Source organism: Copadichromis virginalis, linkage group LG23 (assembly GCF_057382275.1).
Source record: "Copadichromis virginalis isolate Kocher_CV1m ecotype Utaka linkage group LG23, C_Virginalis_male_GT1.1, whole genome shotgun sequence".
In the NCBI taxonomy this organism is placed as follows: Eukaryota; Metazoa; Chordata; class Actinopteri; order Cichliformes; family Cichlidae; genus Copadichromis; species Copadichromis virginalis.
Genome location: NC_140639.1, coordinates 12,007,969 through 12,031,696, shown reverse-complemented (window position 1 = coordinate 12,031,696; position 23,728 = coordinate 12,007,969). Strand labels below are relative to the sequence as shown.

General features: G+C 41.1%; 1 protein-coding gene across 3 annotated transcripts in view; it reads right to left on the bottom strand.

Annotated features, from left to right (window-relative positions):
* The window catches only part of dot1l (DOT1-like histone H3K79 methyltransferase), a 32,919-nt gene that overhangs the window by 5,480 nt on the left and 3,711 nt on the right, over window positions 1-23,728 (bottom strand). For 2 of the 3 annotated variants that reach the window (XM_085448041.1, XM_085448043.1), the window contains exons 2-27: window positions 19,010-19,053; window positions 18,843-18,917; window positions 18,522-18,585; window positions 16,853-17,081; window positions 16,520-16,614; window positions 15,752-15,814; window positions 15,569-15,624; window positions 15,292-15,371; window positions 14,495-14,563; window positions 14,303-14,409; window positions 13,628-13,669; window positions 13,454-13,540; window positions 13,135-13,357; window positions 12,860-12,973; window positions 11,526-11,617; window positions 11,324-11,425; window positions 7,228-7,365; window positions 6,943-7,068; window positions 6,274-6,713; window positions 6,093-6,189; window positions 5,841-5,990; window positions 5,590-5,632; window positions 1,662-2,275; window positions 1,135-1,340; window positions 847-920; window positions 62-742 (exon numbers count right to left, since the gene is read on the bottom strand). In XM_085448041.1, coding sequence (XP_085304167.1) covers window positions 62-742; window positions 847-920; window positions 1,135-1,340; window positions 1,662-2,275; window positions 5,590-5,632; window positions 5,841-5,990; window positions 6,093-6,189; window positions 6,274-6,713; window positions 6,943-7,068; window positions 7,228-7,365; window positions 11,324-11,425; window positions 11,526-11,617; window positions 12,860-12,973; window positions 13,135-13,357; window positions 13,454-13,540; window positions 13,628-13,669; window positions 14,303-14,409; window positions 14,495-14,563; window positions 15,292-15,371; window positions 15,569-15,624; window positions 15,752-15,814; window positions 16,520-16,614; window positions 16,853-17,081; window positions 18,522-18,585; window positions 18,843-18,917; window positions 19,010-19,053 — 4,111 coding nt within the window. The remainder of the gene's footprint in view (window positions 1-61; window positions 743-846; window positions 921-1,134; window positions 1,341-1,661; window positions 2,276-5,589; window positions 5,633-5,840; window positions 5,991-6,092; window positions 6,190-6,273; window positions 6,714-6,942; window positions 7,069-7,227; window positions 7,366-11,323; window positions 11,426-11,525; window positions 11,618-12,859; window positions 12,974-13,134; window positions 13,358-13,453; window positions 13,541-13,627; window positions 13,670-14,302; window positions 14,410-14,494; window positions 14,564-15,291; window positions 15,372-15,568; window positions 15,625-15,751; window positions 15,815-16,519; window positions 16,615-16,852; window positions 17,082-18,521; window positions 18,586-18,842; window positions 18,918-19,009; window positions 19,054-23,728) is intronic. The other variant, XM_085448042.1, reaches the window with a different exon arrangement.

The following is a 23,728-nucleotide window of genomic DNA, read 5'->3' as shown; positions in this document are numbered from 1 at the left end:
CCCTCCCTCCAACTATTCGCTAATCCCTAGATAACATTGGCTATTAATCAGTCGTGCTCACCTCCAGCTGCTCCCCCTGCCAACCCAGCACTGGAGAAGCTTCCTAGGGCAGAGTGTCCGTTGACAAGCCGAGGGGTCCCAGTCACCGTGGATCCACCAGTCTGGGCCCCAAACAAAGATTGCAAGACTGAGGTTCCTCCAAGTGGGAACTGAGCCCCCAGGTACTGCCCCACAGACGACCCAGTGCTCGAGGAAACAGCTACAGGACTGCCTCCCACTTTCCCACTAAGAATGCCTCCTCCACTGCTGGCGGCAGCAGAAATGAAGAGGTTCTGACTGGCCAGATTGCCGCTGTTCTTCAGCTCCCAGTCACGGGAGGCCTTCTGCTTCTGGAGGGTCTGGCGCTGGTCTGAATTGCTTCCTCCTTGAGCACCACCAGCACTGCTGCTTCCACCCCTGGTGCTTGCCTCCTGACTGAGGAAAGGGTTTGGATTGCTGTAGCTGGACTCTCCATCGCTCCCTTTCCTCACCTGCTGCTGTTTGTGGTCAGAATCTGAGTCTGTGCCCCGACCCGAACCCCCGATGCCAAACGGAGAGCCCCCCTGTCTCAGGTCAGAGTTGGGTTGTTTGGGATCAGAAATGGGTGAAAAGGTGGATTTCCATTTGCTGGTAGAGGACAAAGATGACGATGAGGAGGCTTCACTGCCGGTGCTGTTACCACTGCTGCTTCCTGATTTTCTCCCTAGTGGAGGAGAAAGGAAAAAAACAAACAAACACACAGCTCTCATCATCTAGCAGAAAGGCAGAGAATGATGATGATTATTTCTTAATGTATTCATTTTCTACCTCGTTCACCATCTCCGAGTCTACCAGATCCATCTCTGCTCTCCAACGATATAGTGGCTATTTTTCTTTCAATTCTGCAAAAACAAACAAAAATCGAAATCAAAATAAGCAGTAACAATATTATAAATATATGAAATTTGCAACAGAGCTGACTGAGTCATATTTATAACGGTACAACTTGTGATTAAATAAAAGCACAAACAGGAAATGCTGAATCACACGGTTATTCAGCAAGGACATTTAAATGACTTCCGATCGATGAAGACGCCATCATAAGCTTCATATTACCGAGAACTGGAGCTGTCAACAGGATAACCCGAGTCCTCATCGTCTGAGCTGGGTGCTGTGGAATATCGACCCGTGCCGTTCATCTCCAGGGGGCGCTCTCTCTTCAAGATGGGAGGTTGGTCTAGGTCAGGCCCAACGGGGCTGCGGCTTGATTGCTCTGGAGAGGAGATGGCAGAGATCTCCAGAGGTTGGTTGATGTTGTTCACCTGTTGGCAAAAATAATCACAGTTTACAGTGACGCTGGCGACATCTGTGAAAAACAAAACAGACGGATGGTTACGCTGGAGCAGCAGGTTGTCTGTACGATGGCTAAAGAGGATGTGGCACTGTTATTACGCTATTATTACATTTGTTGTACAGTTTCAAGGTCATGCCGCAAAGTGTGCCTCTATTGAACTTTTAAGACTGATGAATTAGCAGGAGCCTTTAAAACTGCTTATAATATTGAGTATATACTTAATATAGTACAATACTCATAATGTAACTTCAAAGAATCTCATATATGCTCTTTCGTCTCCAGTGCTCACCATGGAGTTGATATTGAGTGGCGATCCTGAGGAGTGGTTGCTGGAGCTGAGCCCAGGGAATGATCTTCTCTTTGGGGATCCACTGGCCATAACAGGCCCTGGGTTGCCACGTTTCCGTCTCCCCCGCTTGCGTCCCTCTTGAGAGCAGAGGCTGTGAGAGGAGTGCGATGACGACGTATGTGTGGGTGTGTGAGCGTGCTGCGTGCTGGGCGATTGGTGGTGGTGGTTTCCATGGTTACTGTGGTATCCCTGCTTGGCCGGGTTGCCGGTGTGGTGGTGGAGGCGAGATCCTCCGGCTGCGCTGCCCCCGCTGCCTGACGAAGAGGAAGACGAGGATGAAGAAGAAGAGGAGGAGAAAAAGATCCTCCTTCGCAGTTCACTCTCCTGGGCTTCTGCGTCCGATTCACCTCCTTGGCCCTCCGGTCCATCTTCTGGAACAATCCTCGGGGGTCCGTCGGCATACTGGAGCACCCCCCCAGTGCTGAGAGGGGGGCTCTGGGTCGGACCGCCTCGGCCCATTGTTAAAGTGTTGCTGTGTGGAGGTGGTGAAGAAGTGCCATTGTGGTCCTCGGGGTGCAGACCTCCATTCATCATGCTGGAGATGGATGAATATCCTAACAAAGACCAAACAGTTCATGAAGCTTCACAGGAAGATCAGACTAATATAAAACAGCCTCAATTCACATATTTAACCTTAAGTAAGCAGCAGTAAGTTTTTTCCCAGAGGAATTTTTAGCAACACCCCAAGGAATATACTCACCCATTTTTAAAGCTGTAATAAAATAAAACCAGCTTTTTTTCTTTGCAAGGGGTTTATTTTGGTAATTATGCTTTATTTGTGAAATGGACAAAAATAATTGGAAAATGCATATTATTCCATGAAATCAGCAAAAACAGAATCATCCCCTTTACTGTATGTTGTGACCATGTTTACACTGCATAGTCAGAGGCTTACTTACTTAATCCAGGCAAAACCCTGACTATAGTAGAAACTCTGAAAGTCACAAGTGAACTAGAAAAAATTGCATTTCCTGCGAAAATGCTGTGTGGATGCCTTACGCTGAAGATTTCTGCTGAAAAAAGCAGAAAAAGTTGAAAAAACAAAAAACATTGCCCTGAGCGAGATTCGAACCTGGCCTTTCTGATCTATAGGCGGCGTCTCACCTTACTGGACCAAACTGATTCTTACAAAGAAGAGGTGGAGAGACTGACAATTCTGGTGAAATTAGCAGAAGCTGCTTAGTATTGTGCTAATAAGAGGTGAAAAGGCTAAACATTTAGCAGAAAAGAGGTGAATCAGAAGAAGTTCTGCTGAAAAGAGGTAAAGAAGCAAAAAGATGAGTTGAAAAGAGGTGTAGAAGTGCTTGCTGAAGATGGCTGTATGTGTAATGACACACTGGAGAGTGTCAAGAAAGCAGAGCGCATGCAAGCAGGGAACATGTGTAGCAACTGTCACAGGTAGGATTCGAAACTCTGCCCCCGGGTCTCACGGCAGCTGCCCTACCCTCTGAGCCAAATGAGTTCTGGTCTCAAGCAAATATATGATGAGAGAGAAAATGTGCACTGTGGAGCAGAAGCTCAAATTAGCAGAAAAGAGGTGAAGAGGAAGAACTTTGTTGTGAAATGAGGTAAAGAAACTGAAATTTGTGCTTAAAACAAGTGAAAAAGCTGAACTCTGAAATCCTGCTAAAACAGTAGTAGAGGCTGATATTTTTCAGCTACTCACTGAGCCAAACTGGTTCTCACGTAACTGAAAAAAGGTGGAAAAGCTTAAAATTCTAATGAAAACAGCAGAAGAGGCTAAGTGCACTGTGGAGCAGGAGCTCTAATTAGCAGAAAAGAGGTGAAGAGGAATAATTTCTGCTGAAAAGAGGTAAAGAAGCAAAAAGCCGAGTTGAAAAGAAGTGTAGAAGCAGAAGTGCTTGCTGAAGATGGCTGTATGTGTAATGACACACTGGAGAGTGTCAAGAAAGCAGAGCGCATGCAAGCAGTGAACATGTGTAGCAGCTGTCACAGGTAGGATTCGAACCTCTGCCACCGGGTCTCACGACAGATGCCCTACCCTCTGAGCCAAATGAGTTCTGGTCACAAGCAAAGATATGATGAGAGGGAAAATGTGCACTGTGGAGCAGCAGCTCAAATTAGCAGAAAAGAGGTGAAGAGGAAGAACTTTGTTGTGAAATGAGGTAAAGAAACTGAAATTTGTGCTTAAAACAAGTGAAAAAGCTGAACTCTGAAATCCTGCTAAAACAGCAGAAGAGGCTGATATTTTTCAGCTACTCATTGAGCCAAACTGGTTCTCACGTAACTGAAAAAAGGTGGAAAAGCTTAAAATTCTAATGAAAACAGCAGAAGAGGCTGAGTGCACTGTGGAACAGAAGCTCAAATTAGCAGAAAAGAGGTGAAAACAGCAGAAGAGGGTGAGATTTGTGCTGATAAGAGGTGAAACTGCGGAACCAATCAGAGGTACTGCTTCTGTCTGCTTCATCAGGCTGTGTACTTGTATGTATTTCTGCCATAGACTGTTAACCAGAATCTGAGGTCCATATTAGAAAAGCTGCTAAAATCATTAAACTTTGCAGAATTGTAATAAATTATCAATATGAATTACCGGTCTGTGATAGTGTATAAATTTGTAGTTAAAAAAAAAACATGTGGGCCAAGGTGGAATCGAACCCACGACCTCTGGTCTGAAGAGCGGTGTCATTACCAATCGCGCCACCTCTAAGGGGGCGGGCGCTTTGAAAAAAAGGGTGATGAGGAGTCAGAATTAGATCGCGGTGAGACGCGAAAAACGCCGTTTTTTGGAGTTACAAAACGTCGTGTAACTCAAAAACTAGGTGGGATAGAAGCATAATTCTTGCACTGGGTGAATCAGCGGACTTTGGTGTACTTTGACTGCGATTTACATAGCTCTTTGTATCTCCGTCGCGGAGATATGACGAGAGAAGAAACGGCTTCATTTTCGGAATTTGAAAAATGAGAGGAGGACAGATTTCCACCCCTCAAACAAGTCTAACTCATCTCAGAACGGTAATAGGTGAGAAAATAATTCTTGAATTGTGAGTGTCAGGAGTGTCTGAAGATATACAGGGACAAGCCTCATGTCTTAACTTTGCTTCGTTAAGGAGATATGACGATTTGAAAATGCCTTCAGTTTCAGTATTTCAGCTCTGAGTTTCACAACCTCCCCATAGACTTTGAATGGGGAGTTTTTAGACCATGTGTCACTTCGAGGCAAATTGTGAAAAAAACGTAACTCTCACAATAATTATAGTGACACTGTCTTAAAGCCAGCAAAAATACCTACGTTTTGATGTATAATTTGTGGAAGTTGAGTGGAAATTGAGCGAGTAGCAAGGAGTTGTTCAGACATGAAGAGAAAATTCAGAACGGACGAGTGTGCAGTGGGAGTTAATTGCATAGCAACCATAGCAACACATGTATTTTCTGAAAAATCACAAAGTTGTAACTGAAAACTTAAAGAGTCATTACATGAAAACGGTAACAGATATGAAAAAGCTGAATCACACAGGAATAGCCCAATCATCTGAGAACGTTTTAAAGTTTGAATGGAGTTTCTAGGTGAAAGTATGAGGAAGTAGTTAAGTTTCAAAGACAAGCAAGTTTTAGCAGAATTGTAGAAGTTTCCCATTCATTTCAATGGGACAAATTAAAGGAAAAAAGTGTAATATTTTAAAAAGTATAATAGTAATAAGTACCAAAAGATATAGCAGTCGAAAGCGGAAATAGCAGAACAGTTTAGAGTTTGAATGGTAAAAATCGGCTGAAAACTGAGGGAGTAGTTAAGCGGCAAAGAAACGGAGCAACTAGAATAATAAAGGATAAAGAATAAAGAGAAACAGGATCTCAATAGTGTGGATGCCTACGGCATCCACCCAAAAATAGGCGAAGAGTCCATCCTTACCATTGGTCTGACCGGTCTGTGACACAGGACTCGGAGTACTTCTCTGAAATCATGAATGCAGAGAATTTATCATTGTGAAATCTGAAGGTATTATAGATTTATTTTGAACTTTAGACAATTACATTAAATAATTGACTAGATAAAAACCTAACCTACACATCTTAATCTTTAAACATAATATTTTTATCGTGTAGCGTGGCTTCACGAGAGGTGGATCAGTGATGTACTATAGGAAAAGTCAGCACACTCACCAGTCTCTCAGCACGACTGGGTAGCACCACACTGGCCAGTGGGATGCTAACTGGTAATTTACTTGGGTGAACAGTGCTCAGTGGGATACTAATAGGAAGGCTTGTAATGCTGTTGTCTCCCTGAACAGATGGACTCCTCTCTTTAATGCCCTGTGTCACAGCACAAATGGGAAAATTACAGCAGTGAAAGACTCAAGGTGTGCTTGCAAATAAATCACAGTGAAAATGACACAGGGAAAGATGAAAATTCACCCTCTCTGAGCTTTTGAGATTATTCTGAGCATCACATCCGTTGGGAGAGGGGCAGTTCTGTTTGGCTCCAAGTGGAGAGTTAACACCACCCAGATCCCTAAAAAGATAAATGATGCTTTAGGATTCAATCTGCAAACAGCAGAAATAAAAATGTTCATACATGTTTGTAGTAGGAACAAACCTATGTGTGGTCAGCCCTGGACCTCTTAAGTGAGCAGAGGCAGTAGGATCCTGGTTAAGGTGCCTACGCAAGGCAATCTTGGCAGGGGAGAAGCGCGTGTAGTCAGGAAGAGCATGAGAGAAGCTTTGCTGCCTCTGTCGGGCATCAGGGGTGGCAGCCACTAATTCATGGTCCGGAGATATGGGCAGGTACCGAGAAAGGAGCTCACCCTTGGAGTTAACCCGGTCAAAACAAGGTGAGCTGGTGCCGTTGATAGTAAACTCTGGGCTAACACCGTTGAGAACTGGGGCTGTAGACAGGCCGAGCTTAGAAGAGTCCACGTCTGTGGAAGCGCGAGATTCCAGGTTTTTTCTATACGGGGAACTTTCGCCAGGGCTGTAGGATTTCAGCTGAAGTAGCTCCTGCTGCCTTTGACTTTTCTCCAGCTCCACAATGCTTATCTACAAACAGACACCAGGGGGAACTATTACACAGGTAAACAGGCTATACCGATGTTAAAATATTGGAAAATGTTTGTCACAATAGCTCATACACTCTTCCTGAAAACCACAGAGCAGTGAGGTGGATTAAAGGGTGGCGAGATGATAGAGGTAGAGGGGCACGCATCAGAAAAGAGAGACCAAAACACCTGGATATAGATCCAACAATTTGAAGATGTCAGCTGTGTACCTGCAACTCCAAGCAATGTCTCTGCTTCTCGGAGATCTGTTTGCGCAGGGCCTGCTTCTCTTTCAACAAACTCTCCAGACACAAAGAGCCCCAGTCCAGCTTCAACTCCTCACATCGAGACTTCAGCTGAAAAATAACAAGTTACTGTTACTCACTCTCTCTCTCCCATAACGCCGCCAGCCTGTTCGTCCAGCATTGCGCAAAAGTTAAACAGCAGGTACGATGACAGGTGAGAACCGCTGGAGACAATGCTGTAATTAAGGGCTGGAGGATCTGAAGCCTCACCAGCAGCAAGCTGTGGTCTCTCAGCAAAGCCATATCTCTCTCAAGCTGCTTGGTTTGCTCCTTCAGCTGAAGGTTATGGGCTGATATCTCCTTCTGGGCCTGAAGGAGGTCCTCCACAGTCAGGGCTTTTACTCCCAGCTGTTCAGCACACACAAAAAAAACAACACATTTTTATCAGTTGCTTTACTAGCGTGATGCTTAAAAGAATTGTGTCTAAGTGAGTCTTTGCAGACCTCTACTGGCTGAAGAGCTTTCCCTGCTGCAGTAATGTCAAAGTGCATTTTACATTCTAAGTGCTCATATACAGTCACACCTGATGCAGGTGTGCATCCACCCCCTGTTCCTTTTTTCTTTTTTTAAACTGAATTTTTATTATAATTTACAACATTGCAACTTGTACTTGTCAATGTTCACAAATAGGACAGTTACAGGAACCGCAATGCAGAAATACAGATTAAAATAAGAACTGCAATTAGGAAGCACAAAATAAAACTGGGAAGCAAAACAAAACCCAAGCAAGCAAGCAAGCAAACAAACAAACAAACAACAAAAAGCCCCAAAAACTTTATGTAATATTAAATAACATGTGACAATCTTAGCCATAAATGAACAAAACGAAACAGACCTATGCTAAATAATTGAAACAGTAAAGCATGTATGGGTCGCCAACGCTCAGCAAACAATTCTCTGAATCCGCAGAGCATATGTTATTTCCTCCATTTGGTAAATTTCTCTTACTTTATCAATCCACATATTATATGAAGGTGGGTCAAGATTCAGCCATTTAATAGTAATACACTTTAGTGCTGCTGTAAGCAAGATTCTTAAGAGATACTTTTTATTGTTTCCCGCAAAACCATTTGGTAATACTCCTAAAATGGCTAGCTGTTGGTCTTTTGTTAATGGTTGTTGGAAAACTGTGTTGAGAACTTTAAATATGTCATTCCAAAATGAGCAGATTTTTGGGCATGACCAGAATATATGTGAGTGGGTTCCTAAAGAAGTACCACAATTTCACCTGCAGGTGTCAGGATTTGTAGGCTTCGTTTTGGCAATTATCTCTGGGGTTCTAAAATATCTCATGACCACCTTCCCAGGTGTCCTCTGAGATTTGAGTGCCAGTCTCAGCTTCCCACCTTGCCTTAATATCCAAAGTTGCACTTGTATTGAAACTCATAAATGCGTTATAAAAATTGCTGATTAATTTTGGGGAGGAATTACTTTGAAATATTTTTAGAAATATTTCCTCAATGGGTGAGGGCTCCAAAACTTGCCTCCATTCTTTATGTTTTGTCAAAAAACTTCTTAGCTGCAGAAATCTATAAAAGTCAGGGGTCTCATCTGAGCTGCCCAGAAATAATTTTTCAGATTTGGAACAGCCAATCCCCCCGGCAGTTTTGACAGTTTTAATGTTTGGAACTTGATCCTTGGGCGTTTGCCTTGCCATATAGTTTGGTTTATCTAAATTATCAAATGTAGAGTTGGGAATGTTAATAGGCAGCATTTGAAAAAGGGATAGAAGTCTTGGCAATACATTCATACGTATGCTCTCAATCCGACCCAAGAAAGACAGAGGCAGGACTGTCCATCTCTCTAAATCTTTTTTTATTTTTGCAACTATAACTTCATAATTTACTTTAAACAAGTCTGATAATGAGTGAGGAATTTGAATTCCTAAATACTTGATACCTTCGTTTGGCCATTTAAAGCCACATCGCTCCTTGAATGTTCGTGAAATGCTTCCTCCTATATCCATTGCCAATGTTTTGTCAATATTAACTTTGTAACCAGAGAGGTAACCGTATGTACTAATAATTTCTTTTAAATGAGGTACACTGACTGCAGGATTTGAAATGTATAAAAGTACATCGTCTGCATAGATGGACAATTTATGCTGTTCTCCATTAATTGAAAGGCCCTGAATTTAATGTTCATCTCTAATTAACTGCACCAAAGGCTCAATACTTATATCAAACAGCAGGGGTGACAGTGGGCATCCTTGTCTTCACCCACGTTCCAGTGGAAATCTGGCTGATATTGTTCCATTTACCCGTACAGCCGCCATTGGGTTGGAATAAAGAATCTGTATCCACTTAATTAAGTTTGGCCCAAATTTGAATCTTTCAAGTGTATGGCCCAAGTACTGCCAGGAAACCCTGTCGAATGCTTTTTGAGCATCTAGAGACAGAATCATTGTTTCTTCTTGTTTAGTCTTGTACAAGGACATTAAGTTCAACAATCTACGAACATTGTCCCCATAGTGCCTTCCTGCAATGAACCTCGTTTGATCTGGATTTATAACATGTGTAATAATTTTACTAACTCTTTTGGCTAAAATCGTGGTGACAATGTGCAAATCAGTATTAAGTAATGAGATTGGCCTGTATGATTGACAATTTGTGGGGTCCTTGCCCTCTTTATGGATTACGACAATTACTACAATTGTAGTCCCATCTCCAGAGCGCAGGGGTAAGCTTTCAGTAATAAGGGTGCGACTTTGTCCTTAAGTTTTTTATAAAATTCGTTAATAAAACCATCAGGGCCAGGACTTTTTTTAGTTTTAAGGTTTGAAATCACCTGTAAAATTTCTTGTTCTCGAATTGGTTCATCTAACTCCTTTGCTACAGATTCTGGCAGTGTTTTTAAATTGACCTTTTCTAAGAAATCAGATAGTGTATTGTCATCTTTACATGCATCTGAATTTTTATATAATGACTCGAAAAAATTGGCAAAGCAACTTGCAATTTGATTTGGTTTAGTAATTAGGGTTTGATCTGACTTCAACTTTTGGACCATATTACAAGTTTGCTGTTTCCTGAGTCTTATTGCCAGCAATCTACTAGCCCTACTACCCTGTTCATAGTACTTTTGTTTAATGAATCTTAAATTGCCCTCAATTTTCTCGTTTATTAAACTATTAAGCTCACTACGTAACATTTGAAGATCGGAAAGCAAATTGGCCGTCTGTGCTTTTTTGTGTTGTTGCTCTAGGTGTTTTATTATGGCCTCCAATTCACACTGCCTAGCCTCTTTTCTTTTTTTCCTGGCACTTGCAAATGATATTATGCAACCTCTAATGTATGCCTTGGCGCAATCCCAGAGAGTTAAAGGCGATATCTCTGGAGTTGTATTCAACTCCAAGTAAGTATTTAGTTCAGTATGTATGAACTCACAAAACTGGCTATCATTTAGGAGTGAGGCATTTAATCGTCAAAGTTTTAGTTTTGGTGTCAATCCTAAGTCCCATGAGAATGATAACGGTGCATGGTCAGATAGTGTAATTGGTAAGATTTCAATATTGTCAATTCTATGCTCTTCTGTTTTAGAGGTAAAATGTCTATGCAAGTAAAAAGTATAATCTCTGACGCTAGGAAACCTATTTCTCCAGACATCAATTAGTCCCAGTTCAGTTGTTAAATGTTTTAGAGCTTTGCTCATTTGCAACGCATGGCTTTTAAAACTTGGTTGTTTATCCATATAAGGTGACAAGACGAAATTAAAATACCCTCCAAGCAATAAAACACCAGAATACTTTTGAAGTACTAGATTAGAAATTGTATGTATGAAATTTGGCTCATCCTCATTAGGGGTGTAGATATTGATGAGGGAAACCAGTACTCCATCAATAGAGCCGTTGACCATAATGTACCTCCCATGTGGGTCTCTATATGTAGTGAGTGGGGTGAAGTTTATCTGTCTGTGTACTCTTTTCCTGACAGATTTGTGAGATGAAGGAACGTCATCTCACAAATCTGTAGGAACTCTGTTTAAAAGTTTAAGATTGTCTTTGAGAGCAGATTGGTAACTTAAGTGCCTATTTTTGATGCAAATTAAGCTGGAATGTGCAGAGGCTCTGAAGTAAGCGTGTTCACTCCATCGCGCTCGCTAGCGCCCCCCCCTGTTTCTTTTGACCATGTTTATCCTCAGGTGGGACAGAGACAGCATGAGTTTTAAGCTCGTCTACAATTCCCATCCGTTTGACAATCTGCAGTTTTTGAATATACATGCTATAAATGGTTGAATGAAGCATTTTCTGTAGATTTCTACTAACAAGTGTTACTGCATCAGGTGGGAGCAACATAGCATCACTTCTTACCTCATCCAGTTTAGTCTGAAAGAGACCTTTGATCTTCTCCTTGTGAGACTGACAGACCAAATGGAGCTGCTCCGCCTGCCCTGATAGGTCCCTGTGTTTTTGCTAGAGTGAGTGGAAAGCAGATATAATAATATAAATGTATATACAGAATTTAGCGAGGTGAAGATGACCTCACTATGCAGTCTGTTGAGACAATAATTACCTTCTCTTGGTCTAAAAGTTGTTGCAGGTTGGAGCGGTACTGAGGAGTCTTCATGTAGGCCATAAACTGGAGGTACTGAATTTTGATATTGTCTGTAAAAGAAGATCAAAGTTGGAGACAGAAAGAGACGGACAGTTTAACAAATATGTTTGCTGTTGATTGGAGAACTGCAGAACTGTTGTTTTGTTTGCCTCTTCACGTTTTGGCCTCATTCTATAACGTGTGCCTAGAAATATTCTGACCCTGTGCACAAAAAAAAGTGCACATGCAAAAATGACTGCTGGAAATAATGAAACATGCACACCAGCTAATTTTCTTCTTGTCACAGTTTAAAATGTGGATGAGGCTCAACATGTTTGTTCGTTTGTTTATTTCTCGGCTCATATCAGTCTCTGGTGTTAGCTGGTCACGTAAAAGAACAACAAAGATGCAATAAATGCTGACGTGCAACTGAAGTTGAGGATGTGGAGAAAGCCCACCAACGCTTTTATTTTTTATTTTTAGTGTTCTGTGGTGAAATGGCTGCCACTTATTTCTGATTACTGTTCTTTTGTCAGAGACCACAGACAAAAACAATGATGGCATCAGAGTGAAACATGGCAGGTACCAGACTTAGAGAAAAGCTTATTTTCATTTGCACATTTACAACACAAGTATAATAATATCAAAGACCATTCATGCAAATCCTAAAAACTCAATTTTTCAAGGTATTAAATAAAAAAGGCGAACTGTGCAAAAGCAGAGCTTCTTTAGGAGCCCTCCACTCATCCTCAGTGGCAACCTTAAAGCTAAGTTCTTATAAAGTTCTTATGAAACCTTTCCCAGTTGGACGTTCAGTATCGTGAACTATTTTGACAAGATTAACATTTCAGTACAAAATCTGGTTCTCAAAAATAAATATTCTGTACTTCCAATACACCTCTGTATGTAGGTGTGTGCGGAGGCGGAGTCATAGCTATGAGTGGATGGCTCACGATGTGAATGTATTCACTGAAAAAGATCTCATCCAAAACTTCAGCACAACGAGAATCATCCTAACCAGCAGGCAACACACAAAAGTCAGATCAAGTTCTCTTTTATTAAGTCTTTAGTTCACAACCACAAACAGAAGTGGCGTTAAAAAGCTTTATGCTTTGTTAAATTTCCTTATAGATCAATCACACCACACTTCCCAGAACGTCTGTCCATACTGATATATGAAAGCTGTTGCTTAAATCAGTAACCTGAATTTCATATAACCATGTGTATATCTGGTATGGTGCATGTGGTTTTTCAGCATCACAGTTTAAAAAAAATAAAAAATAAAAAATCAATCGGTGTCTTCATTAACTTACCTAGCAGTTTTTCCAAACCAGGGGGAGTTGGGCTCAGCAGAAGTTGACTAGGGGTATAGTGCTGGACCTTGGGAGGTAGCTGGTAGAAGGGATTCTGAGGTGGTCGGTATGCATCTGCACGCATAGTAATATTTTCATTAGTAACATCAATAAAAGTCCTGTTTAGGAAATAATACAGACTGTGTGTGTGTGTGTGTGTGTGTGTGTGTGTGTGTGTGTGTGTGTGTGTGTGTGTGCGTGCGCGCGCGCGTGTGTGCACGCGTTAGCGCTCTTACCCTGAGGGGGTGCTGCAGAAAGGGTCTTGGCATGCAGCAAATCCAACGCACTCTGATTCTTCTTATTTTTCTTCTCAGCAGCTGGAGTAGCTTTCTTGGGTCGACCACGTTTCTTATTGTTCAGCTTGCGACCTTTGGCCAGGAGTCGCGTTCTTCTCGGTTTAGCGGAGGGCTTGACCACAGTCACCAAGCTAGGACGCTCCTCTTCACCACAGGAGTCCTGCTTTATTACACAAAGAGATAACAGTCACATAGAGAACACAGAGACCCGTCTCACAACGCTGACCAGATTGTCCGGGTTTAATTCTCATTCTTGTACCTTGTTTGGTTCCTTGGGTTTTGTAGGCGTGGTACTATTGCTTTTACTGTCCTTCTGCTGACGTCTTCTAGCTGCCTCTTGCTCCTCCTAACAGAAGATGAATCAATTTACTAGTCTGATCCAAAAAATGTAGTAAATACAGGGACTGTCAACACACTGAAGAAGAAGACTCACCCTGAGTTTAGGATTTTTGAGACTAGCAAAGTAGTTTTCAAGCTGGAAGATGAGAAAAAGGAAAATGTGGGTATTAGATTAAGAGTTCTTATTTACACGTTTGTAACAACACTTAAAGAATCAGGTGCATGCTCGTTTCACAGTTCTGACTGAAAAAAGCAAACGCACTAAATAATTAAATTTAGTACAATCGGTACATAAAATGTGTTTTGTGTCATCGCCAAATAAAACTTCATAAAGAGTGAGACGGAGAGGGAAAACGGCATCAGGTGGTGACAAGAAACACATCTGCATAATGAGACTGTCACAAGCATTTTCCAGGCAGCCTGCCAGTTTTCTCACTGGGATTTCAACAGGTAACCAGGGATTACTTTCACCAGTTACTGGAATGACACATATGTCACGGTAATCTAATAAGCACATGTCTGCCTGTGAAACCTCAGATTGCTTACTCTCAAGATACACTACTCATTAAGATGATACCAGCTGTTATTATGGCAGCTTATCTCTTGAGTTTAGGTTACGGTTCGTCTCTAATGGATAATTTATTTGTGTTGCTTTAGTAGTCAATTATTTTTTTATTGAGCTGACGAGATCCTCTGTTAGGATTTCACGTGTGGGCGCCTGGGACCACTTCCTCTCATTACAGAGACAAAGAGAAGCATGGGTGCTTACTATGGTGCGGTCTATGGTATGCAGGTAGTAGGAAACTGGCTTTCCAGTCCAGGAAACAGAGCCTCTGAGTGGAGAAAGCTCCACCACACGCATAATTGTGCCAATATCTGCAGGACAGAAGGGAAGAATATCACACGGAAGTCTAATTGAGCCTTAAATATTATTTATTTTTTAAATAAATTGGGTGCTTACCACTCAAGTTTCGACTGTTGATTCTGAAGTTTAAAGGTGCAAAGGGTTTGGAGGATACAATTTTCCCTCCTGGGGAAATAGAAAAACAAATGCACAAAAATCCTTTACATGTGTTGTACACACCACAGCTTTTTCAGCTCATTACTTGACGCACGCATGGTAATTTACACAATCACTTTAACTATCTATGGATGGATCTCATGAGCCAATTTTAGCTTAATTAACAATGAGAACAGCTGAAGAATTAATCACTACCAACACTACAAAAACATGATGCTTTATATAAACAAAATACTACATGCACCTGCTTTCAAACTGCTTTTCTATCTTTGATTAATTTTCTCTAGTTTTCAATAAAGGGTCTCAATTCAGTTTTGCTGGGAAATTTGAAAATACCAAATTAACAGAGAGCAGACTGTAGAGATTAAAGAAAAAGTGGACACATCTCCTCAAATGATTTTTAAAAGAATGCTCTGATCCAAACATGACATACAAAAAGTGGTGGGTCTGAATATAATGCAGAAATTGTATGTTTGTGACTTTGAAGCTGAAACACTGTTGACTCTATAGAACACAAATTCATCAATGTGCCTAACAGACCGTCAGTGCAACATAATTTATGCTCAATTTTTCTGATAATTCTGATCAGAATTTAAGTGATGATCTATACATTTTCCAATTTAAGAGCCTTGTGTATGTCTGAGTGTTTTTTAACTGAAAGATAAAATAACGCAGATGTTTTCAAGTACAAACAAGTAATGAGTAAGTAGTGTAGTTATTAGCTGAAAAGTACTAACCTTCCTTCATGTTAGCAAAGCGCTCCTTCAGCTGGTGATCTACCTCTGGACCAAAGGCAAAGTTATTCACAAAAATAATACTGGAAAACAGACAAGAGGAAATACTTCACAGTTCAATTCACAGTAAAAATGGTTACCTCAGGATGTAATGAATGACAAAAACAGTTAAGGAGGCGATTTTCTGATTATATTTTGATTAGATTCAGATTCTAAACGGCCTTATTTGCAGAAAAGCATAAATGAAGATTTTGTCTTTCAGTCTGTCACTGTACACCACCTTGTGTTGGCGATTCTTTCTTTCCACTCTTCAGACAGAAAATCACCTCTTTCCAGCTGAAACAAATTGTACGGTTATGGAAAAAGTCCTGAACACCTGTGAATCTACAGAGCACCTGAATTTGTTTCTTCTGAACGTGTGTGCAATGAAAGTGCAACTTGTGTCACACAAGAACCAACTTACTGTGTACTCCCCGTGTTTCTTCCCATACCATTTCATCCATTTTTTAAACTCTTTATGCATGGTCTGAAACAAAGAACAGAAACAATATCAGAACACTTGATACGAAAATTCAAGTTTTTAAAAGTCAAAATTATGATAAAGCGAGAGTTGTGGAGGCATTTCAAGAAAGAGAGGAAGTAAACAAATAGCCCCCAGTTAAAGTTTGGATACTGGTTTCTAAAAAACGCCCTTTCAGTTACCAGAATGACTCGAGCATGAGTTTCACACTTATGATTAAGACTAAGATTTTGAGTAGAATTTCCGCCCAGTCGGGAGACATTAATTCAAAGCAGGGATGTTTATCTGAAGCTTGGGCACTACTCACCAGTCTGTTACCTGCTCTATAGTCAAACCGGCACTGATTGCAGTCATACACTACAGTCACATTATGATAGAGCTGCTGGAAGTTTGAAGACCGCTTAAGGTTCAATCCAGCTGTGTCAGACATTTACAATCTTAATTGAACTCCGTTTAGTGCTTTAGTGCAAGTGTGGAACAGGTATATGCACCTTGTTTGGTGCAGCGTGACAGGGCAAAAAAATGCTAACAAAGAAACCAGTTTGAAGGCTGATCTGAAGAGGAAATAAACAGCAGGTGCTCTTTCTGCTAGACTACGCTCTAGTTTACAGCTGTCTATAGTAAGCTTTGGCTTTTCACTAAAACAAATCTAAACGCAGTGATCTCGTGCTGCTGGGTCTGTATATCTGTTATGTGAGATAATGGAGTTACCTCTGCATAGGTAGCTGGAATGTCTGCTTTCTCTACACCGTAGTAGTGTTTACAGTTGGTTGCTGCTGCAACCTGCAGCACCACCTGCCCTACTCCTGCAAATATGAAACAATTTCTTTAAAAATACATAAACACACCAAAGCTGCCAGACTTGCTATTTATGCTGGAGTTCTGAATCTTACAATTTCAGACATTTTCATAGTTCTTAATTAGCATTTTTATCCAAGTAACCACAAACACACTTTACTGGAGTACTTTTAAGAAACAAAGACAAACTTCAGGTGCTTCTACTAAGTGGTTAGTATAGAATGAAATGTATAACAGCAAACTAACCACTGCCAAGGTCAACAAAGGTGTCTTCTTCCATCATTTCCATTTCATCAATAATCTGGGCCACCAGGTCGAAAGAGGTCTCTCCGTACACCTCGGGGGAGAAGGGTTCATAGTTGTTGAGCTTCTCTGGGTCGGTCACTGAGTGGTTGTACACCTGCTGTAAGATATGTCTCAGCAGCCCATTGGAAGGACGCTTGTTTAGCTTCATGGGCTGGGTTGTCCCTTTCCACTGTAAAACAGGATTTGCATCAATTACATAGCGCCCCCAGAGAGTGCACTCCATCCCTTTTAGGAGTTTTCAGACTCATTGTAAACGGTATCATCTTAACGTATTTAATTATTTTTCACAATTAACCTGCACACATGATAATGACAAAGCAAATACAGGCTTTTTGAGTGGTTTGTACAACTGTTAAAAATAAAAGACTAAAATATCCCATTTCAATAAATATGTGAAGCATTCACTTAATACTTTTGCAAAATAAATAAATAAATAACAGCCTCAATTCTTTTGGGAAAGATCCCACAAGGTTGGCAAACATGTCCTTTAGATTTTTCTCTATTTTTAATGGTACAGTTATTTGAGCTTAATCCCGGTGGATGGCAAGTATCAGTGAACATTTTACGTTTCTGTCTGTTTTATGTAGTTTGGGTAAAAGCAAAGGATGCACATCCACCATTTTTTAATCGAATAATAAATTTGATAAATTGCTTCTCTGCACTTTGACACTGACATAAAAAATACATTATTGAAAAATATGTTCAGCTGCCTTTCTAAGGGGTTACGAGTCCCATGGACAGGATTCCAGCTTGGCTGACTTTGACCACAAGTGCTGAGAATAAACCTTGCTCTTCTCAATGAGCAGCTCCTCCTCACAGGTGGTTTCAACTGCCAAAAAACAGCTACCATAGCCTATGTCAGTCCAAGACAGTGGCGTTGGAGTACGATGGGGGAAGAGACTACTTGGAGAGGCAGAAAAATGATTTTAAGGGCTGCCAGAAAGGCACCCTGGTCTGCATGTTGGCAAGCAAAGATAAGACAGGAAAGGCCCAGGCTAGTTAAATAGCAGAGACTACAGTTTACTAGTTTTTACTCTAATATTCATCAGCAGCTGTAAGACCTTACACAGACACATATCATATTTATGACCAGCTGATTTAATTAGCCCTGTGTTAGCCTTAAGATGGGCTTGTGAGGGTATATACTCTGACTTCTACCTTTCAACAGCTGGAATAGGCTCCAGCTCTCGAGGAATAAGCGGTTAGGGAAATGTACTGTTGTATGGACAGATGATTTAATTAGTGCCAGGTAGACTCCAGACAATCTTTAGAAGTTCCTAAGTGATCTCTGAGAAAAGTAGCATGCACCAGAAATCAATAGCAAAAGGTCTGAATACCTGTGTAAGTGGACTATTTCTTTAATTACTGCAGTGGAATGTAGATAAGACAGCACACTAAAGAGTTCTTACCAAAATCCAATAACTGAAGGACAAAGATAGACCACCTTAGAGAACACTGGCTCTGATATCCTACTATAAATACTCAAAACCAGAATAAACAGTTAGGGAAAATGATTCACAAAGGGCACAGATTCAAAAGAACCAGGTTTGTGACTAATGTGCAGCCTTCTCCTACAAAACAGCAAGGAACTTTTCACATATGGACTCACCAGTTGATGAATGCTGTCAATGGCCCTGTTGTACTTGTCACAAAGTCTCTGCATGCTCTCAAAGCTGGGAGAGAGAGGCAACACATAAAATATGATCTCTATAATTTAATTTAAGTAATAACAGCACATTTCTGAGTGAAATAATACAGCTCACATGGGTTAACCCTAACTATCATGACCTAATTTGTTATCATGGCTGGGTAAAATTAATCAAGTCTTTAAATCTGACTCATAAACTAAACTAATTATCAGAGACATCAATCTAACCTTCTGTCTGACTCACAGACTTTGATTTTACAGATACTGATGACATTATTTTACCTCTTGGTGTCATAGTCAATGAGTACATAATTTTCCATTGCCAGTTTGAGGTCTGGGATTTCCTCACACACCCACCTATTAAATAAACAAACATAAAATCACTACTAAATCAGGTCTTTGACAGTCATGTGCATGTAGGAGTATCGCAGGACGGAAACATCGCTTACCGAATGGTCTCGATGATTTCATGAGCAGCATCATGGTGTTTATCCTTAAAAGGGAGGGAGAAAATATTACAAAAACCACACCGAGAATAAAACATTTCACTCAGCAGCACCACAAATTACAGCTTTTAGATGTCCTTAAACTCCAAACACGACCACTCAAAACCAGTCTAAACAAAACCTCAACACTGCTGAAGCCATGATAGTTTTAGAAGACTGATGTTTAAGTGGGGTGTATCTAATAAACTGACAGCTGAAAATAAAATACCCTAAACTGTCTTCACATCTGACCTTACAATACCACAGCTCAGTAAATCATAGGTCAAAACACTAATACAATCTCATCAACTGACAATCATGGGAGGGAAGAACTCCCTTTTAGCAGAAAAAAACTGTCAGAATCAGGCTCAGGTGGGAACAAACACCTACAGCGACCAGAGGGAGTGTGAGGGGAAAGAGAAGACAAATATTTAAATGGTAAATGGACTGAGTCTTATATGGCGCTTTTCTACGCCGGGAATACTCAAATACTAAAATAATACTCTATACAACATGCCACATTCACCCATTCACACAAGTACTGTCATCTATGCTGTTAAGTGCTTACTACCACTCACTCATTCATACCCTGACATATGCATCAGAGAGGAACTTGGGGTTAATATCTTGCCCAAGGATATTTAGGAGGAGCCAGGGATCAAACCAACATTCCGATCAGTAGATGACCTGCTCTACCTTCCTGAGTTACAGCCATTTACCACACTGAGTATTGTCGTAGTGATCATAAAAAGAAAGAGGAAGGTCACCTGATTTAAGCTACATTAAACATTTTATGATGTAGCCTAAATCAGGCCTAATTTCAGAAGCACAGAGTCTCTGTCTCCTGAACCCAAAATGTTAGCTGGTTCCACAGTAGAAGGACATGATAGGATGAAAGGTGGTGCTACATGTAGGCAAATTGCTGACTGGCTGAAAAGCAGGCCTGAACAGGAAAAAGAGTGAATGGATTGGTACTCATATAGTGCTTTTGTACTGTGCACTTTTTACTACAAAGCTCCTTCACCCATTCCCACACACATTCATACAACATCTAATCACACTGATCGAAGCACTGGGTAAACACACGACGCCAGTATCTTGCACAAGGATGTTTCAACATGCAGCCAGAGATTGAACCACGAACCATCTTGCTGACAGATGACCTGTCCTATCTCCTGAGCCACTACCACCACCACTCAGTTTTTTAGTGTTTGGGAGATTCTGAATGTGCATTAGGAGGATTATGTGAATGCAATCGCAGAGAAACAGGGGTATTGCTTCATCACAGTAGCTAACCGCAGGGAAAAACTCCTGATATGTTTATGGGGAAATAATCAGTTTAACAGAGTGCTTGCTGAGCCAGTATTGTACTGAGCATGTGTTAGTATAAACAAGATGTGTGTAAATATATGGTCTGGCGATGTGCGTATGCAATGAAATGCTGATTAGCCATGGGCACATGCTGCTTATGTTAATTAGCCACGAGGAACTGTTCTTGTTATTAATGCATGTTAGTCTGGAGAACGGTGTAATGTTTAATATTCAGAGTTTCCTTTAACCAAATCATGATCCTGTGTGCAACCCTGCAGCAAATGCATTTATAGCCCCTAAACATATTTTATGACTCATGAGTCTTTTGCTGCATTAGCTCTGCAACGGATTGTGTAACAGACCCTGGAAAGGTCGGATTACCTGCTGAGCGACAGTGCCTGTTAAAACAGCATTTCCAAATCCAGCAGGAATGTTAATGAAACCGTTTTCTATTAAAAAAAAGACATCGAGTGGAGGGAAAGTAAATATGACATGCACACTAATATGTGTGAAGGTAAGGTATAAAACTGCTGGATGGGAGTTTTGATCATTATAAATATAATTAAAGAGAAATTACAACAAAGAAGAAGAGAAAGAGATACTGTTCAGTGCTCGCAAAATCGCTAGCCCGACGTCCCGGAGCTAGCGATATCTCTGGTCGGGTGACCAAAATCCATCTCAGCCCCGCCCGTCGGGTTATCATATAGCCTGACGGGCAAGGCTGAGATAGATTTTGGTCGCCCGACAGGCGATATCGCTAGTTCCGGGACATCGGGCTAGCGATTTTGTGAGCCCTGCGTGTTGATTGCGCTCTTATTTCCTGAGGGTGTCTCCACAGCAGATGGATCTGCATGTTTGATTTGACGAGATTTTACGCCAGATGCCCTTCCTGACGAAACCCCTGCCTTTGAGATCATTAGTAAGAGTACAGCAGCTTGTGACCCCTTAAGGCCGGGTTTGTGTCTCCTCCCAGGACTGAACCAGGGATATTTCACATGTAAGGCAAATGTCCTAAACATTTCACCACAGAGCCACAAAAAGACCTTATAAAGAAATTATTTGAATCTTATTACCCAGTTAACGTGTGTTTAAAATAAATTAGTATATGTATCTGTCTTAATGTACTGTTCTAAGATGAGTTTTTATGAATTTCAATAACATCTGTTTGAGATGTTAATGCAGACTGTATGTGTCTATTTGAATGTATATAGGAACTTGAAAAAAATAGCTGATGCCAATGGGAACCCTAATGAAACTGGAGAGGCTGAAGCTATGCTCATGCTACATCCCGTGTCTCTGAAAATCACCCTAAGTTGGTCAGAAGCAAACTTGAATAAGATAAAAATCTATTGTATTTTACACATGCAGGGAAATTATATTCATTAATTTTAGCAGGAGTGCCTGAGCAGCTCTCTGTGAGTAACAGGACTCAAGTTGCATCCAGCACACAGGCTGCCTAAGCCTGTTGCCTGAGCTGACCCACTGACCCACTTTCCGTCTCCTGCTTTGCCAAAGAGAGCCTCTGCTGGAGAGAAAGAAAAGAAAGAAAGTAGAAAGGGAAAAAAAAAAGAAAACTGAAGGTGAAAGAGGACAAAGGCAGGGAAAGTGAAAGCGAGAAGCGAAAAAAGAACTGTGAAAGGAAAGGGGGGCCTGAGAGAGGAGGAGAGCCTGCTATTTGTCAGCTGTTTGAGGCATGGCACAGCAGCATGAGCTAACGGCTCTCAGCCCACAGCTTCCAGCTTCCCGCTCAATACTACCCGCCAATACTACGCAAACTTCCGCCAAAACTAAAACATCCATGCGCACACCCTGAAAGAACCATGGCTAGACAGGAGATCTGTTAGCGGAGCACAGCAGTTAACCACATTATGGAGCTAACTATTAATGATAATGAGCTACAAATCTTCCTAAAACACACATGAGCAAAGCACTGTGTAGCTCTTAATATGGAAGCTATACAGAGTATGAAGTGAGCGAATCAGATGCAGCAGGGGGAGGTCACCTGCTCACACAAAGACGGCACACAGCAACACCAGTAGAGAGCTGCTGCTAAAAATAAACGCCGTCTGAAAGCTAGACTCAGACAAAAAGAACAGAGGACCCTCCTCTCCTCCCCACTGTGGGTTCAAGTGACGCACGTACTACTCCTCCTCTCCACACTACCTCTCCTCACAGATGCACCGTGGGTGTAGGGGTTTTACCCAAAACACTGCTCAACTATCTACACCGCAACACCCAATGAGAACAAATGACCAAAGTCAGGCTTTGTATAGAAATTTGAATACATTTTATTTATCAAATGGCAAAAAAGTAGTAAGATGAAAGAGCCTTTTTGTTTTAGCTATATCGAGACTAATCAAGCTTATTTATACCTCCATTTATGCACATAAGAATTATGCTCAGTCACCACTGATTTTGTAACAAAGAAGATCAAACAGACATATGAGTCAGATGTCAGTATTAGCATTTACTGCCTAAGAGCACAAGAGATTAGAGCTACAAATTTCTATGACCAATCTTTATCTGTTGTGTCACATCAATTTTGTGCTGGCTAAATACTCAGATGGTGCGACAAAGAGCTGAAAAGCTTTAAAACAGCTTGGTCATTTTTTAAATGAAATTTGTTTTTGTTTTCCCAGCACAAAAGGGCCAATGAATAAAAGCTACTTTAGTCTGCTCCCTTATTCACAAGGGGCTGCCACAGCAGGTAGCTCCACATGTTTGATTTAGCAGTTGTTTTATGCCGGACACCCTTCCTGGCACAATTCTAAAGGCATCGGTGTCTCCTCCGAGAATCAAACTGGTGATCTTTCACTTATTAGGCAAATGTCTAAACCACTACAAAAAGGGCGATGAATTAGAAATAAAATAAAAACTGGTGCCAGTACTCCTCACTAGTATAGACAGCATAACAGTTGGACATAGCCACCTCGATGTCATCCACTGGTTTGTGAAGTCCTGTTATGAAGCCTCCAGCTGAGCTTTTTCACCGTCGCCATCTTGGTGTTTTGAAGCCAGATGTGACGAGCAAGAGGTGGATATGACTGATCCTTGATATGCTCATAGCTTATCATGGCCCTTTCTGACTCTAAATCATTTTTTATAAATTAGGCTCAAAATTAATCAGTTGAAACTAGACACTGAGGCCATCAGTCTGATCAGCACAGTGTGTACAGAGCTTCTCAATGAAGAAGGAACCTATTTCTTCCAATCTTTTCTGGTATTTTTGCAACCAGACTTAGCCCCCTGGTGTTACAAAGAACACAGGCTTAAGGCACTCTAGCATCACACTTTAGACAAGGCAGGCATGTCCATCTTTGATAACATCTGTGGATATCAGCCAAACTCGTAATAATGATATCAGTGGTGATA